The 17,686-nt window shown below is 44.5% G+C and overlaps 1 protein-coding gene across 1 annotated transcript; it reads left to right on the top strand.

The window, feature by feature from the left end:
- The first annotated feature begins 10,640 nt into the window (after positions 1 to 10,640).
- Positions 10,641 to 16,749, top strand: LOC136457598 (uncharacterized). Its single transcript, XM_066457626.1, has 9 exons — positions 10,641 to 10,988; positions 11,055 to 11,193; positions 11,282 to 11,494; positions 14,780 to 14,924; positions 15,477 to 15,627; positions 15,736 to 15,845; positions 15,938 to 16,035; positions 16,163 to 16,232; positions 16,363 to 16,749. Exons 1-9 carry the CDS (start codon positions 10,760 to 10,762, stop codon positions 16,450 to 16,452), a joined length of 1,245 nt encoding a protein of 414 aa, XP_066313723.1. The 5' UTR covers positions 10,641 to 10,759; the 3' UTR covers positions 16,453 to 16,749.
- Positions 16,750 to 17,686: the final 937 nt, after the last annotated feature.

Below are 17,686 nucleotides of genomic sequence, written 5' to 3' on the forward strand. Positions count from 1 at the left end.
TCAATGATCAACACAGACCGGGTCCAAACTAGGCCGGTTGGGCCTAGATATGGGCTAGGCTTTGGCCCACCATGTGGCATGCTATGGTGCTGCCACGTCGTAGCCAAGGGCCTCCACTGGGCTTCATCCATAGTTCGGCCCACACTGCGTGGCTCACGGTGAACTCGTGTTCACGGTCCATGGACCGTTGGCTGGGTCTTCGGTGGACCAAGTCCACCCTTCTTCCCTCTGGCCTGGTCCATGTGCACCAGGTGCAGGCATGTGTGGCCGGCGAGGAAGGATTCCTCTGCTTCCTTCCTCGGCGTGCTCCCGCCGGTGGTGTGCTCACCGGCGAGCTCCCACAACGGTGCTGGTGTTCAATTGAGGTGGGAAAAAGCTTCGCTAGGCCTCGACGAGTATGGTGGTTGGGTCAAGGCGGCGGCCAGGGCATCCTAGGGCTTTGGACACGGTGGTCGGTGGCTCAGCGTGGTGGGGGTCGCCGGCGGGGCATCTCGGGGCTGTTCTAGGGGTCCTGGTGCCCCGTTTTTCTTCCAGACGATTAGCGAGAAGCAGGATATAGCATCAACGATGACCTTAGGGCATGGCGGAGTCCGCACGCGGTGGTGGTGCACGGTGGAGCTCCGGTCGAGGTCCGGTGCTCATGGCCAAGGCGCTGCGACCGGCTAACGGGGTCTCGGTCTACGCAGCTATCCTCCGGGCATCACGGTGGTGCTACGGCTACTTCCTAGTCCAGCGAGGCGGCCGGGTACGCAAGTGGTGGCCGCGCCATGATGGCGGCGTCGTGAGCGCAGCGTGCGCGTGCTCTGCTACGGCGTCCAAGGGCTAGGAGGAGGTCTCAGCAAAAGGACTCACCGAGTGGTGCTGGCGGCGTTCGGTGGTGGTGCGGTGGTGAGGCGCGTCGTCGAGGTAGGTGCTCAGGGCGACGCTCCGACTCCGGTGATCGGCGTCTCCGAGCTCACTGCTCGCCTCCCCTCTTCTGAATTTCCCTCTTGGCCCTCTTCTCTCGGTGCAGTGCGGGCGGTTGGGCCACCGAGCGGTGGCATCGTGGGCTGAGGAATCCCTAGGGCGCTCTGGGCATCGCTTTAAAGCCTCGGGGTCCGAGCTTCATCCATGGCGGACTGGGCGGACGGCTGGCGATGCGCCATTGGCATCGGACGGTATCGCGGGCACAGGTGGTTGGCGCAAGGGTTGCGTGGCCGCGGCGCCAAGGGGATAGGGCCAGGTGATTCGCGTGACCCCGCGCCCGCGCCTGTCATTTTGGTCGTGACTCGGTCGGAGGAGGTGTCGGCGTGGGGAGGAAGAAGACACTGTGCCGGGGAGTGGCTGACGCGTGGGGTCCGGTGGCAGCGGCAGCTGGTGGGGCAGACGGGCGTGGGCGTGAGCGCGCGCTAGGCTGGCTTGCTGGGCCGGTCGCTCGGTCACGCGAGTTGGGCCGGCCTGCGCGTGAAGCAGGGCTAGCTTGCGGGCCGAGCAGGCCGAGCCGGCTGCGAGGCCTTCTCCCTTTCCTCCTTTTCGGTTTTCTTTTCCTTTTTCCATTTTTGTTTTATGCTTCACACATGTGTATATAAATCAAAGTAGCATGTTGCACCCATGGTATAATGTTCCATGGTGAAAAGTGTTGGTCATGGTATATGTTTGGGATATTGGTTCCATATTAATATAATTATTTATTGTAGAATTAAATATTTGGTGGCTTTTATTAATCAATACATAATCCAATAAAATCCAAATCACCATGTTGAATATAATGCAACTTGATGTATGCTATGTGGTAAAGTAAATTCAAGGTGATGGGGTGAAATACTTGTGCAAGTCATGTGGGTTTTCCTACACGCCACATCATCACTCAAGGGTTTTAAAGAAAAAAATTTGTAGTTGGGATTTTTGGTTAGTGGATTTTGAGACGGGGGCAACTCTAGCCCCGACTGTTTTGACGAGGACGGGGATGGGTAAAATTTATTCCCGCGGGGACGGGGATGGGGAGTCATTCCCCGATGGAGAATTCCCCGTTGCCATCTCGGGGTCCCGGTCAAATACAGTACGTAATTAAAATAGGATTTGGTTCCCACAGATTTTATTACTATAAAAACCATTTGAAACCACGATTATTGAGTTCCTGTATATATGCTCCGTATTTGCAATAGATATTTGGGCCACGTCATTTGCATCCAACCTCAGCGTTGATTCAACCTCAACACTGTCCACTCACCCTCCCGCCGCCTAAAAGAGGGTTAAAAAGAAGGAACTGCCTCCTGCCCCCAACGCCGGACACGACGCCTGCGACCGCGAAGCCGACGGGCCCTGCACAACGCCGGATGACCTCGCCAACCTGCCACCGCCGCGACGCAGCACCTCCGTTCCTCGGTCTAGACCAGCACACGCCACCGCCGTCGAACAGGCCACTGCTGCACGCGATGCCTGCGACCCCTGCGCCTCCGCTCCACCGCCTCGACACCGCAATGGCCGTGCGCTCCACTCCAGCACTGGCTCAATCTACAGCTGCTCCTCACCCACCGGTCCCCGGCAGTCCCCGTGCCGCCACCATCCACCTGTTCGCTTTGGTTTCAGCTAGGCTTATTCAACTAGTTAATAGTGTTTTTCTCTCCCAACAATCCAGCACCAGGTTAGAAAGCAACTAGCGAACACGCCGATCGACTGCATGTCCTAGGCCGCGGCGCCCCTACAGGCCCTGGCTTCCATTCACCTCCAAGGTGGCGGAGTCAACCTCGCGTCCACGCCACTGACTAGTGCCCGTCGGACTGGGATTTGCGAGTTGCGACACCACTGACGCAACACCCTCCAGGCCCAAGGTGAGTTTTCGTTGTTTTCCCCTCTCTCCCTCCAATCTGAATAGGAAGGGCCCCTATTAGAGCAACTCCAACAGATTGGTTATTCTTGTTGTGGATGCTATTTTACGATTTGTATAGCAAAAAATAGGTTCCAATAGATGTGCTATCTGACTTTGTAAAACAGGAAACTGACTATCCCTTAATTTTCGGTGGCCATATATAGCCAACCACAGGCGCTGGCTATCTAACTTTGTAAAATAGCAAGGCTATTGTGGATCCCTTCTTTTTTAAGGAGTTTTATATTTTACAAAATTGCTAAACAACAGAATTTGGCTACTAATTTTAGCCAACCTATCGGAGTTGCTCTTAGTTAGTTAGTTCCTTGAAAAACTAAACTGACACTTTTTATTAAATTAAATAGCTAATTGCTGATAGTTTTTAAAGATATATGCTGTAATTTAGTACTTGAGATAACCTATAAATTTAGAATGGCCGTGCATACTACTGGCATTTTAGACCAAAGACATTCATTTCAATTATTGTGCATTTGGTTTCCATTGACCATGCAGTGCACCTAGCTAATAACTATACTGATTATCTTGAAGGTATTAGAAACTGCGAAATTTGGTTAGCATGAAATGCATCTGTCATACTATACTGTAGTAAAAAAAGCTTGTGTCGTGCTTTAAATTTCAGATCATAATTCACTCAAGTAGTGCTGAGTGCTTACCAAAAGAAAACCAACTTTTACGTGTAATTTTCAGAACAAACTGGAAAAGTTTTTAACCAAATTGACAATGGTTAATCGAAACAAAAACAGAAAACTTTCAATAACCTCACCTCCCTAAATCATTGCCTTATTAATTAATCTTGACCAGGACTACTTTGCTTCAATTCCTGAAGCAGTACTTTGCAATAATCCATAAATCCATGTTCAGGGCCAATGATTTAGAAGGCATTTCAGTTTAATTATGTAAATGCAGAGCGCAAGGAAACAATCAATGGTTTTGAGGAACTTTAATTTTTGGGACCAATTATAGTTCGATTGAAATTTTAACGAGTCAATGGTAAAAGATAACTTTACCATTGGTTACAATTTGGTAAAAGATAGGAGGATACCGATTTCAATTTGATTCAAGACTCACCTCAAAATAAAAGTTTGTTGTAGCTTGATCTAATTTCATGGATGATATAGACTATTCTGTGACGTAGTTTATTAGGAAACATAAAAATATTTGAGCTATTATTGGAGATTAGCAGTTCAGCACCCAAAGCTAGCAGCTGCACGCTTGTAGCGATTTACTGTTTTTTTAGTGATCTAACAGAGCTTTTAGCTGGCAGTAGGTCAACACTCTTGCAATTTCTTGTTGGCTATTTGCCATGCATCACGAGCTGGCTATTTGCCATGCTTCTTGGCTGTTTGGCTATCCAGCATAAATGAATACTGAAGTTTATAGTCTATACTTACCCATTCAAACTTCTTCTCTGGAGGTCTCTTAGCGAGAATGTCCAGGTGGAAGAAGGGAAGTCGAGTAGGGAATATCCATGCTTGAGAATTTGTTATTCATTACTGCATTCTATTGCGGACAACTTTGACATGTGTATTGCTGCAGACATGCTATCTTCGTCAAAGAGAAAGGACTAAAACATCAGTCCACAGAGCTCACCACAAATACATTATCTGAACTTTCCTCAAATCTAATCAGTCAATTATTCATTCCTTTTACCTGAACACAGTCATTATTTAATCTGAACTTAATCAGTACCTTGCAAATAAAAGATATCTGGAGACTTGAATGTGTAGCAGACTTGATTAAAGATATCTGCAGTTTCATATTTTTGTAGCACCAAATCTGGGTTGGAGAAAATTTTTAGACATGCGGCAACGATTTTGATTATGGTGTAGTTACCTTGCTCCCATATGCTCCTGTTTAAGTTAGCTTTGACCATGGCTATGTGTTCTAAAATTCCTGATAATGAAAATAGAAGTAGTTGACACAAGGGTTCAATTTATACAACCTAATCAAGTGAAGAACCTGAAGAGCCCTGAAATGAGAAAAATCAGAAAATTCCTCACACATTGTACAACCAACTAGATAGAGCTCAGTCAAGTATTGCTGAAACAAACTAAGATTTTTCACCCATGTTGGTACCTTGCTGCCTCTGTAGTTTACTATCCTTAACATCTCTAGCCCACCAGGAGGTCCACAAATCAACATTCAGAAATTCCATCAAAGTTCGACTCAGTTTAGAGCTGAATATAATGTTTTTTAAACCCTTTTTAGACATGAATCAGTGTTTTCCAATCCTTTGTATACCATAAGTAGTTTGTATTATCCCTTGGTTCAGTAATAAATTGCAACAGGTTATAATTTATTTTGGTTTAGTTAAACTTGTAATGATGATCCATTCTGCAAGTATTGTCGGGATAAATATATCTATGCTTATTCAGAATGAGCTTTGTTTACTTGTAGAATTAAGTTCACTGTACAAATACAGATACTAAATAATTTCCTGCCACCTCCGGTGTTTGGAGCTGATACAAGTACGCCATCGACTCCATCTCAGCCATAGCAAAGGTGATTCATCTCTTCTCATGCGCTTTATTTATTTGTAGAATTAAGTCCATTGTACAAGTGCAGATACTAAATAATTTTATGCCAGCTCCAGAGTCTGGACCTAACACTATCTTGCAGTTGTTAAAGAAAAAATGATTTGGTTGCTGTCAGAGCCCGGCAGGGAGGGGAGCCTGGGTGGCTGTGGCTAGGGTTTAGGGGCTAGGGCAGAGGGAGAGGAGGAGTTGGCGCAGGGGAAGAGAGGGGAAGAGAAGGATAAGGCTTGAGGTTATTCTTTCTTAATTCCAATAATTACATAGCTCCTCTACTTATAGTCCTGGGTAGACTTGAATCCTAAGTAATCTAATGAGGGAAGTCCTTATAGATATGGACTCCTCCCTATCTATCTAATCTCAACCGATCCTATTCCTATTGAAGATCCTCTGGGTATGGATAGTGGAGCGGTGGGGGCCCACTCTTGCTATGCGCGCCTCCCTCCTAGGCGGCGTTGTTGCTGCCCTTGGCGGCAGCACTGCTGTTGCCCTTGGCGCTTGGGCCCAATGGGCTGCCAGTCCCCGTTAGGCGTATGAAAGTTGCAATCATGAGAACGCACTAATACTTTGATTAATATATGATATGTATATGATTAGCTTACTGGTCATAAGTGGTTGCAGTTTAGCTCTTTACAAATCTATGATTTGCATGGCAACACCTAAGAGCAATTTAGAACTGATCTACTATATACGCTGGGTACTTGACTGCTGATGAGGATATTTTGGAATGTTAAATCGCTAGGGATACCTTTACAGCCCACATCATAAATAGGTTGTATTCGTTTTTTTTTTTTGCAATCTTCTATATGAAATGATATGTTTCAAAAAAATAATGTACAACCTAGAAATCCACTGGGGAGGATGAAAATAGTTACTGGCATTCTGATTTCAATGTCTGTTCTATTCGGGTTCTTCTCTTCTTTGTCTCATGCTGCATCTCTTGTACAGCATTGGCATTAGGTGACTAGCACTCACGGTGATTTTTGAAGCAGTCAGTCCGATTCCGGTGATCAGGTGATGTCGTTGTGCACTGTTTCATAGATACCCCATAGTTTTCATAAGTCTGTTTATGGTACTGTGCATGACCTGAGTTTGTCTTCTTCAAGCATTCACGGTGTTTGGTGGAAGACGAGCACCTCCGTAAGTGTGTTATTTTGGACGGTTCTGCCACAGTTCAACACTCCATATTTGATAGATTTGGTCAAGTGTCATCCCAGTTTAAGTAAAATTTCACAAGAGACTTCAACTAAGTTATTCAGGACTACATGCTTTGTTCAACGATTTACAAATTCTTCTACTGTGCTGAATGTCATGTGATGGCACAAAGAATGTTCCCTTGCATAACTGAAAAAATGCGCCGAGTACAAACTGCATAATTCCACAATCCATCTGAAAGATGAGTACATACTGCATACTTTGATAATTAGGATCAGCATGGCACACAAAGATGATTTAAGTTTGCTGAACCTTCAACAATCAGGCTAGCTGAATGGAACATCACTAATTCACAAGTGTGTATAAGAACAGATTTTACACAGAAGCACAGATCACAAGTGTGTATACATTCTCTGCTGACACTTAAGAACAGATCATTGCATCTTAATCAAAAGCTGTTGGCTTAAGTGATGTACAATTGTTTATGCATATCATTGCATCTTAATCAAAAGCTGTTAGCTTAAGTGGATAGATGAAGTGTCATGTGTGATTCATTTTTTTTTTGTAAACAATATATTATCAAAGGAGTGTCAATACTAATTTACTGACCAAATTAGGAACTGAACTATTGAGAATACACATCTGGTGCTATGGATCCATGAGATTAAGGGCCTCTTTGCCAGGGCTCCGGCTACCGCACCTGTCGGCCGCCCATGGGCCGATAGGTGCCAGGGGGAGCCGGAGCCGCGGAGCCCGAAAAACGAGCTTCTCCGGCTCCGGCGGTGTCTGTGAGAGAGAAAAGGAGGAGAAAGAAAAACGGCTCCGACGAACACTAGCCCCCTGTCGACCCATGGGCGGCGACAGGTGAACAGGGGCGGGAGCCGGAGCCCTGCCAAAGAGGGCCTAAGCTTGTATTGGTACTAACGGGAGCCAATGATCTTATTCCTGCAGGTAGAGTGCTCTGGAGTCTGGACACATGCTCATCCAGTGCAGATCCTATGCCACGAGCCCAGGGCGAAGCAGCCGTGTGGTGTGGCATACAGTTTAGACATTAATACTATTGTCTCTGCTCATTCAATCTGCCAACACCAATATGTTTGTTATTCTTATAAAAAATGTTTTGTTATTGGAGATTCCTGATCTGTACATTTTTCTTTTTTGTTGAGGTTGCAATTGTCATTTAGGTTATGGTACAAAAATTTAGTGGGTGAATACTGAACTTTTGGTTTCGATAAATTAGATAGTATATGTCAATGGAATTATATAGTACCTTTGTTCACAGATAAAAAGGAATTTTGACATATGCGACGCACATGAATATTATTGTATATTTTTTTGCACCGTCGCAACGCACGGGCACTCACCTAGTGTTTTCCATAATTCTATGGAACTCTTCATCTCCCTCAGTGTTATGCTTCCTTACCGCAACCTCTTCCATAATCCTCTACCTCTTGTGGACTTTTACTGACTCATGTGTAAAGATAACCATTCATTACTGAGTATGAGATGAATAAAAAAACAGTGAATGAAAATAAAGACTAACCAGGTGTTTGGTCCATTTGTTCAATTGTGGTTCCTATCATCAAAATGGACTAAACGGATAATAGCCTCGCAAAGTATATTCTAATACAGTAAGTGTATATTGTGTTTTGGTGATAATCTAGTGGACCATGAAGGAAGAAAGATTACTATAGATCCTCCATCCATCCACCATATCCGTTGATTGCTCCTACTTCATGCAATAGATTATATTGACACTCATAATTTCACTCCATACAATTTTCTTCATGTGTTTTATGGCCCTATTTATTTCCGCTTATAATCTGATTCTCGATGAGAAAAGCGAGAATCCCACGAGACACTTCGGTTATTTCTATTTCTTTTGACCACCGCTTCAGAACTTTGAACTAGCACAATTGACAATCGAGAATTGAAAAAATCTGATGGTACAATTATTATAATCGAATTGACTATAGGCGGTCCTAAACAGGTCTATTTATCATTGCCATACAACTGTCCTTTTCACCAAAATACGAATGGCTCAGGCCTTCCTTGCCATATGGATGGAGAAGTAAAAATACAAAGTTGGAATCTTGTAATAATGCCCTCCTGTACCATATTAGACATTAGCTAAAAAAAAGGTCACGTTCCCTTTCCTAAGTAATTTTCATATCTTTGTAGGTCAACCAATTTCAAATTTATCGAAACAAGTAATAGTATTTGTTATACGTAGCAAATATCATCAGATTCGTTATGGAATATATCGTCATAATAAGCCCATTTAAAAGATACAAATCATTGATACTATTATCTATAAACCTAGTCAATTTTATAAAAGATTAACCTGGTTCAAACATAGAATTTTACAATTTTTTAGGACAGAGGTGGCACTGTTTGGACCTATCCAGCTTACCATTAGTTGTGGTAGCTACGAAAACTAGCTAATTGCTAGTAATTATTAGCTGGATGCTAGATAAGATAAGACATTAGTTAGCTTACCGTGTGTTTGGTTTGGGGACTGACTGGGTTGGATTGGGTCCAACCTAGTTTTTGGGATGGGATGAACCCATTTCGTGTTTGGTTAAGAGCTCAGGTTGAATCCAGTTTTTTGTTGGGTTGCAAGGTTGGACAGGGATGAAATGGATGCCATTTTGACACCGTTTACAGCACCATTAGCGGGCCCCACCTGTCATCCACTTTATTTTCTTTTTTTCCCCTCACCTTCTTCCGCTGCTCAGTCGAACCCCAGCCCGAGTTTGTGCACAGCGCCATGGCCGCCGCCTCCCAGCCCTGCCCCCGCGGCCACTGCCTCCCCGCCTTGCGCAGTCCCGGGCGGCCATGACGGCCACCACCTCCTCGCCCCGCGCAGCCCCCGACGTCCATGGCATCCACCGCCTCCCTGCCCTGTCCCGGCCCACCCCGACCTGGCGGCCGTGGTGGCCATCGCCTCCCCGAGTAGGCCCCGTCGGCACCTCCCCGTCCCGGCCCACGCCCCGAGCTCGCGCGAGCTCGCCCGTGCGCCGCCACACGGTGCCACCTCCCAGAGCTCGAGGTCACTGGAGGAGCTCCTCCCTTGCCGTTGCTCGCCCGTCTGCTGCTCACCTAGATCTGGAGGAGCAGATCCACGAGCACCGCCGTCGGGGGCGATGGAAGTCGCGACGAAAGGGAGGGAGAAGGATACGGCGATCGTGACACCGTTCTTTCTGGGTCCAATTGATCCTCCCGATTTGGAGGAACCCGCTTCTGAAGGCTTATTCCCTCATGGGTCCAACCCAAACCCACATGGATCCTTAACCAAACAGCAGACCATATGGGTCAGACCCGGAATATCCCAGTTCAACTCGCAAACCAAACACACAGTTATATTATCTAAGAATCCAAACATGACATCAATTACTTTTTAGCTGTCAATTAATTGTTAGTTGTATAGACTCAAACATGTCGTTAGATTGTTTTTAGTGTGTGTATATATATACTCTCTTTGTTCGAGGGAATGCAACATTAGTACAATGTCATGTTTTAGTATCTTATAAGTTTAGCCAATTATAGATAAAGAAGTATCAATATTTATGATATCAAATAAATTTCATTGGATTCATTAAGAAATGTATTTTTATAGTAAATTGATTTAGAGTCATATATGTGAATATCATTCGCTAAAAGCTTGGTTAAACGTGAACCACAAGTAACCCATGGTTGCATTCTTTTCGGAACAAATGAGTATGTTAGGCCAGTCTCAGCAAGGTTTTATGTCCCATTTTCAAAGACACCATGGGTTAAAAACAACGTAGATGAGTTCATCTACATGAAACTTATCTTATCACATAAAACTTTAATCATCTTTCTTCTTATCTATTCTATTTATTAAATACCATCAAACTCTCAAAGAAACGTCAGATTGACCGAGGTGCTCTGTGGTTGGCAATAGGAACTGTTTGTCCTTGTTCGGGAGTCAGGACAGGAGTACCAGCCGACACAACCCCACACCGTGGTCCGTCGATTTTTGATCCCACGGCTGGGACTTAAGACTGGGAGACTGACCTGTAGGGTTCAAGGCGTCGTTGGGCGGTGTTTTAAGCCGCATCGCATTGGGTTTTCTCCTCCCGCCGCCACTTCCGCCCCACGCGCCCAATCCCCTCCTCCCTTCACCATCTCCGGCGGCCGCAGCGGCATCAGCAGCTCTCACGCGCAGCGAAGGAACGACAAGATGGCGACCATCGTAAACACGACGGAGGAGCCGATGCTGGCCGTGGTCCGCTTCACCGCCGAGCTGGCCTGGGCCGACACGGGCCCGGAGGTCGCGGACCCCGAGGTTACCCGCCTCTGCCTCGAGGCGCAGGAGCACATCCTCGCGGGGCGCTGGCTCGACATGGCCTCTCTCATGCTCGCCTCCGCCGACCTGCTCCTCACCTCCCCGTCGCGCGTCGCGGACAAAGGTACCTTCTTTCTCTCTCCCAATTCAGAGATTTTATGTGCTTCAGACTTTAACTCTGCTTATGTAGATCTGGAGTGTGTTCTCTCCGTCATCTGCAGCCTCGTCACCAAGGCCGGATCCGAGGATCAGGCGCTGCAGATCACCAACCTCATCTGCGCCAAGCTCACCCAGCAGCCCGGCGACAAAACAGGGTTGCGCCTCAAAGTGTAAGCAACAACCGTAGCAGAGAATTCGATTGTTTGTTTGTGGCATCCAAGGGTTTGCTGACAGACCTGTTCGTCTGTATCTGTGTAGTCTTTTCAGCTTGTACAATCTTCTCCCAAGCCCCTACGGCAAGGCATTTGTTTACAAGAAGGCTCTTGAGCTCGCCACGGCTGGAAAGGCTGCCGAGTACATCATCCCATCTTTCAAAAACATCGACAGCTTCGTCAGTGAGTGGGGAATTGGCAATTTAGAGCAGAGGGAACTCTACCTTGCTGTCACCAGCATCCTCAAAGACCACAAGGGGTAAGGCATGCTTTTCTCTCTACGGCTTGTCACCACAGTTCCTGTCTACTAGCCAGTGCCCCTGCATGTTGCGCGGGCATGAGGAAGAGAAGAATAGTATATCATTACATTCCTATGTACCATAGTTGTCGATTAGGATACAAAAAATTATAAAATCTTGAAGTTACATGGCCGTTGTAAGCATATATGGAGAAAAGGATGGAAATTGGACAATTTACAAATTCCAGTGTTTCATACTTGCACAAAAAATCTAAGTGAAGCAATTTCTCTTGGACACCATGTGCTTTGCCATGTACCATGTGCTACTACCGGATGATGCTATTACCGGTTTTTGCTTTCCCTTGACAATGTATCTTGCTAGTAGTAGGGTCTTACTACCCTCTTCTTACCTCTCCATTGCGGAAGCCCTTAAGCAAAAGGTCAAGATCAGCACACACATTTGTTTGTATATATACATATGGGGCTAACATCATCAGGTAGCACGTTAGATTTATTTAAATACTTATATTCAGTACCTATCTTAGCTTTGGCAGAAAAACAATCATTCTATATTGAAATGCCTCATGAGGCAAATAACATGTGATGAATCCAGCAACCAAATATGGAAATAAATTCATGAAGATTGCACTAAAGTATGAAGCAACATAAAGGGCAAACAGAGTGTTCAATGTCGATTGAATAATTTGGCGTAGAACACATGGGGTTGTTTGCCACAAAGAAGGCATTAATCCCATAGGGAATTTCTCTGAATGCTGATACAACAATTTGAATACAGTACGGTCAATGTTTTCTGTACAGGGTGAAGTTTAGTGAATGAGCTGCTCAATACAAATTAAAAGGATTAGTCCTGTCATTATTTTGTCGGGCTAGCCTGTATGTACATGTAGATGAATTCAAAAATTAAACGCTTCAGCAGGTATTTGAAAACATAATAGAGCAAAGGGATAGCATTTACCGTTATGTCCTGTGTGGGCGATGGCCTTTGACATGTTGACCTCTTGGGGTACCATCCCTGTGTAAATTTAGGCATTACTACTGTTTCCACAGAAGAATTTAGGTGTACATCAGCATAAGGGAACTATGTTCATACCGAGCATGTCCAGAGTAAATGGATGTATAACAATTCCGCGTATTGTTTCATTATTACAATAAAATGGTGCCTGGCAGCGGAAAGGAACCCCTGTTTTTATTTAGTATAAGCACTGGTAAGCTGGCATGGTAGAACCAAATTTTGAACTACATGTGTTCTACCGTTTTGATCGACATGATAAGACTCTGATAAATCGTATTTAAGCGAGGTCAGCATGGATACGTGGCTTGTACCATGGAGCGTAGCTGAGTTCGTATAGAGTTTTAGGGCCAAGAAAGTTGAGACATTTAAAAAACACAATTCAGATTTGATATGGCAAGACATAGGGAAATAGAAGGCACATGTCCTATTTAGGTAACACCAGCATACCTTTTTTTAGGACTAACAGCAGCATAACCTTTTTTAGGATTAGCACCAGGACACCTTCGGCAAGTTATAGGCAGCCATGCTGAAATATATTGTTAATAAGAAGAGCATGCTGAATTTAGTGTATCCATGGCACTCAAATATGCAAACCATATGTAATATCCTATTTAAGTAGCACCAACATACCTTTTTTTAAGGATTAACAGCAGCACACCCTTTTTTAGGATTAGCACCAGCACACTTTCAGAAAGTTATAGGCAGGCAATCTGAAATATATTGTTAATAAGAAGAGGTTGCTGAATTTAGTGTATCCATGGCACTGAAATATGCAAAACATATGTATATGTAAATGCAGAAAGGGAAAATCGAAGAATCATCATGGTAAAATAGAACACGGGATGTAGCCAAAGAGTTATCTGAAGCTATTGGGAGGGCATAATTGGACTCATAGAATTATTCTAGGAAATAGAGAAGATCCTCCAGCAGCAGGTACATATCCCCAACGTCAGAATTAAACTGGGCACTTTTTTGGGGGTCACAACTAACAATTGAGTTTAGGTATCTGAACAAAGGAATCCGGACATGCTCAAAAAAAAAAGGAATCTAGAAGACCGGTAATATTGTAAATACCTTAACTGATATCAGCAGAATGAAAAAGTCACCAAACTTTTTTTGTAGGATTAATAGCAGCATACCCTTTTTAGGATTAGCACCAGGACACCTTCAGCAAGTTATAGGCAGGCAATCTGAAATATATTGTTAATAAGAAGAGCATGCTGAATTTAGTGTATCCATGGCACTGAAATGTGCAAACCATATGTAATATCCTATCTAAGTGACACCAGCATACCTTTTTTTTAGGATTGGCAGCAGCACACCCATTTTTAGGATTAGCACCAGCACACCTTCAGAAAGTTATAGGCAGCCAATCTGAAATATTTAGAAGGTTCCATGTAATTGGTCTGCACATCTGAATGCATATGTACTGAGTAGGCATGTGCATGTCGTCTGGGAAAAATAGGAAAATAAAAAGAGGGAAAAAGGAGAGCATACCTGGTGGCGAGGGTCGAAGGGGACGCTGGCGCTCGACGCCCGCCGTGGAAGAGGGCCGTAGGCACGGGCGAGGCGCTGCGCGACGGGATCTGCTTTTGAGGTTGAAGGGGGATGTCGCCGGTCCAGCTGCTATGCAACGGATAAGGACGGAGACGCGAGGGGCTGCTTCAGGACCGTGCCGCGGCGATGGTGCTGCGGGGCCGTGCCGCCGCGACCCGCAAGTGAGATGGCCGGAGGCGGCTCTGTGCTTTTTGCGGGCCACGGCGCGCGGCGCTGGTGCTGGGCGGCCCGGGCACTGGCTGCGGTGTGCGAAGGTTGCAGCCGGCGGAGGGCGCAGGAGCGGCGGAGCAGCCTGAGTTCGCAGGTGGGCAGCAACTGGTGGGCCCGCAGGAGTGGCGTAGGCGGGGTCACAGCGCGGGGGGGGGGGGGGGTGGCGTAGGAGCGGCAGGCTTCCTCGTCGCCGCCGTTTTCTTTTTTGTGGTCGTGGTTGTGAGGCGCCCCTGTGTCGCGAGTGGTAGGTGCGGAGCTGATGGGCTGTGGGGCCCGTGGTGCGCTGGAGCGGTGGACGATGGAGGCGAGTGTGGCATTCATCCGATGGGAAGAGTCAAAATCGGACGTGAACGAAGAAGGCACTGTGGATGAACAGGGAACTGTGAGGGGAGGACGGGATGGCACTATTCATAAGCTCACCACGTTTAGAGAGTTTTATAGATTGCTGCCTATCTGGTGTGGTTTTGCACTGATACAAGTAAATCATTTTCTCTTATGATTGACAGCATGGCTAAGGAGTACTTCAACTTTCTCAACAAGTACCTTGCCACATTCAAAGGGTCAGATGATGAATCAGCTACAATTGCTGATGCAAAGGAAGAGGCTGTTGCGGCGATCGTCGAGTTTGTTAAATCGTCTAATCTCTTTCAGGTGCTTGTTTACTCCAGTCCGTGCATCTGTAATATTGATTCTATGAGAAAAAAATCATGATATATAATCCTCAGAAGGATAATTTTTCCCTTAACTGTTCATTAGTGCCTTCTTGCAATATAGGATGCTATTCTTACATCATTTATCCAAATGTGTTTACTGTTATATGTTGTTATTAATGCTAGCATTAGTTTCACGGACAAAAGATGCTCTAATGACATCAGCTTACATGTAACCAGTGTTGGTGCTCTCAGTATCTTCTCGACCCTTAGCTTGTGTGATTTATAAGTTGGCAGAGTTGACATGGGGGTGTCCTTCCAAGTTCCAAATATTTTTTCCTTTTTTATTGTCTTGCTTAGATAGATGATCATGTACGTTTCCAACTCAACCAACTACTCTTCCATAATATCACTTAATCTCTTGTAATGCGGCAAGGTACTTGTTGAGAAATCCATGAATGTGGTCTAGGCACATCGTAAAATCCTTTATTAGCTTTTTAGTTTATACTTCCAATCAGCATGCTTGATTGATGGAACTTCTTTGTAATTGCAGTGTGATTTGCTCAACATGCCAGCTGTTTCACAGCTTGAGAAGGACGAAAAGTATCAGTTGGTTTATGAGCTTCTAAAGATATTCCTTACTAAGAGACTTGATTCCTACTTAGAGCTTCAGAGTGCAAACTCTGCCTCGCTGAAAGATTATGGTATCTTCTCTACCAGACCAGTACCTATGTTTTTTCTCTCTCCTTGTGAACTCAAATATCTCTTACATCTTGGCTTCATTTCTTTGACTTTTGATGAACAATCGACAGGACTCGTCCATGAGGAGTGCGTAACCAAGATGCGCCTCATGTCTTTGCTTGATCTGAGCAGCCGTTGCTCTAGCGAAATCCCTTATTCTGCAATCACTGTTGAACTTAAGGTAAATTGTCCATTTTACTTGCTGTTCATTCAATCAAATAGCTTTTATTAACCTTGCTGGAATTTTTATTGACTTCTGTAATGCATCATTAGATCAATGATGACGAGGTGGAGCAATGGATTGTAAAGGCAATTGCATCCAAGATATTGGATTGCAAGGTTGACCAGCTTAACCAGACTGTCATCGTCAGGTATTCACGTCGTTAAGACTTTGCAGACTATCTTCATCTTTTGGCAGTGGATCAAGGTTTCTTTGTTCATTCATATGATGTTATGTTGTTATTTTGGTTAATTTATGGTGTGCCATTTAAATTTTAGTCGGCATATGGAGAGGATCTTTGGGATGGCACAGTGGCATGGTCTGCGCACAAAGCTTGGAGTTTGGAGGGTAACCTCTTGATTCATATCAAGTGTTCTACTTGATTTAAGCGCGTTATGTAGAGAGCCTACTATGGTGCTTTGGCCTGTTAATGTTTACTGTGCTTCTGATTGAGATTTGTTGGAAAACTATGATCCAGGAAAACATTGCCAGTGCTATCAACACAATACAAGCTAACAAAGTCACTGAAGAAGGGATACAAGGGATGCAAGGCTTGATGATCCGCTGATTCGAGGCGGGTCTGTGAATTGAGATTATAGTGTGAGATTAGAAGAGCAATCTTTTTGTATGAGACAAATTGTAATGATTTACTTAGATCCTGTGACCATGCTGGATAGATCCGAAGCATGCTAAGCAATATCGTTGTTCCTTGTATTTGGTCAGGCAGCCGTGCAGTGCAAGGTAGTTGTTACACATAGCAAGTTTTTCCACATCATGCAGTCTGTCCTGATAAACTTCCTTCACTGGTATTTTTGGTACTTTGCAAATTTTGATCATTCATATGTGTGATCAGAGCATCTTGTGATATCCTTATTATTTTTTTTCCTCATATGGTTGGACTTGTGCACGAACCGTATTGTTCTACTTTCGGCTGGCAAAATTTACATCATTACTATCCCCCAGAATAAAATTTCTGCACTTCACATGAAAATAAAGTCCATATTGAATTTTATAACGTAATATGCAGAAGTGTTTTTTTTTTTTTTTGTAAATACACGTTTTGGTTTATGAACTAAAACGTGAATGCAAAATGCATTTCTGTTCCTCCGAAATACTACACCTAATTATCACCTAGGATAATTACTTCACAGATCATACAAGAATTCAGCACTTTTTATAGAACCCCACAAGTAGAGCAATAAATTTAGCACTTGAAGAGAGTGGCCAATGCTTTTACTGAAACTAATGAAATAAGATGTAACTATGCTGGAGATTTAAAACTTTTTTATATATCGCCTTTTGGTTTGTGACTCAATGAATAATGTGTAAGGAATTGGAAAGTACAAAGGTCATCAATCGCACATTTATAATTGCTGTTGTGTAAATTTGTTGAAGAAAACGGAACAAAATTTTCTTCATCAGTGAACCGAGCAAACTTCCAGTCGGCCTCGCAAATACGTTAGGTACGTACATTTTTGTCAATCAAAACTTCAGAGACTTGGCCAGGCTTGTTACTATCGACATATCAGTCTGTTGTGTTTATAACGTCTCAAAAATTGGCCAGGCTTGTTACTATTGCGCTAGCCTTTAGGTAGGCAGCCACACCCTTTGAGTTCCATGATGTAGAGAATGGCATGCAATCAGAGTCTGATAGTCTCTCCTGTACCTGAACCTTTTTCAGATTAGCAATTGGAAATCAATCCATCCTCGGCCTGCTGACAAATCAATACAAATGCAATTATATACAAGCAGAAGATAGACACACTCACACACAAACCCAACGCAACAGCGACGAAACACTG

Source organism: Miscanthus floridulus, chromosome 6 (assembly GCF_019320115.1).
Source record: "Miscanthus floridulus cultivar M001 chromosome 6, ASM1932011v1, whole genome shotgun sequence".
Classification (NCBI taxonomy): domain Eukaryota; kingdom Viridiplantae; phylum Streptophyta; class Magnoliopsida; order Poales; family Poaceae; genus Miscanthus; species Miscanthus floridulus.

Coding starts and splice junctions, on each gene's coding strand:
- LOC136457598 (XM_066457626.1), top strand. CDS start 10,760: ATGGCGACCATCGTAAACACGACGGAGGAGCCGATGCTGGCCGTGGTC. Junction 11,194..11,281: donor ACAGGGTTGCGCCTCAAAGT/GTAAGCAACAAC, acceptor GTATCTGTGTAG/TCTTTTCAGCTTGTACAATC. Junction 11,495..14,779: donor ATCCTCAAAGACCACAAGGG/GTAAGGCATGCT, acceptor TATGATTGACAG/CATGGCTAAGGAGTACTTCA.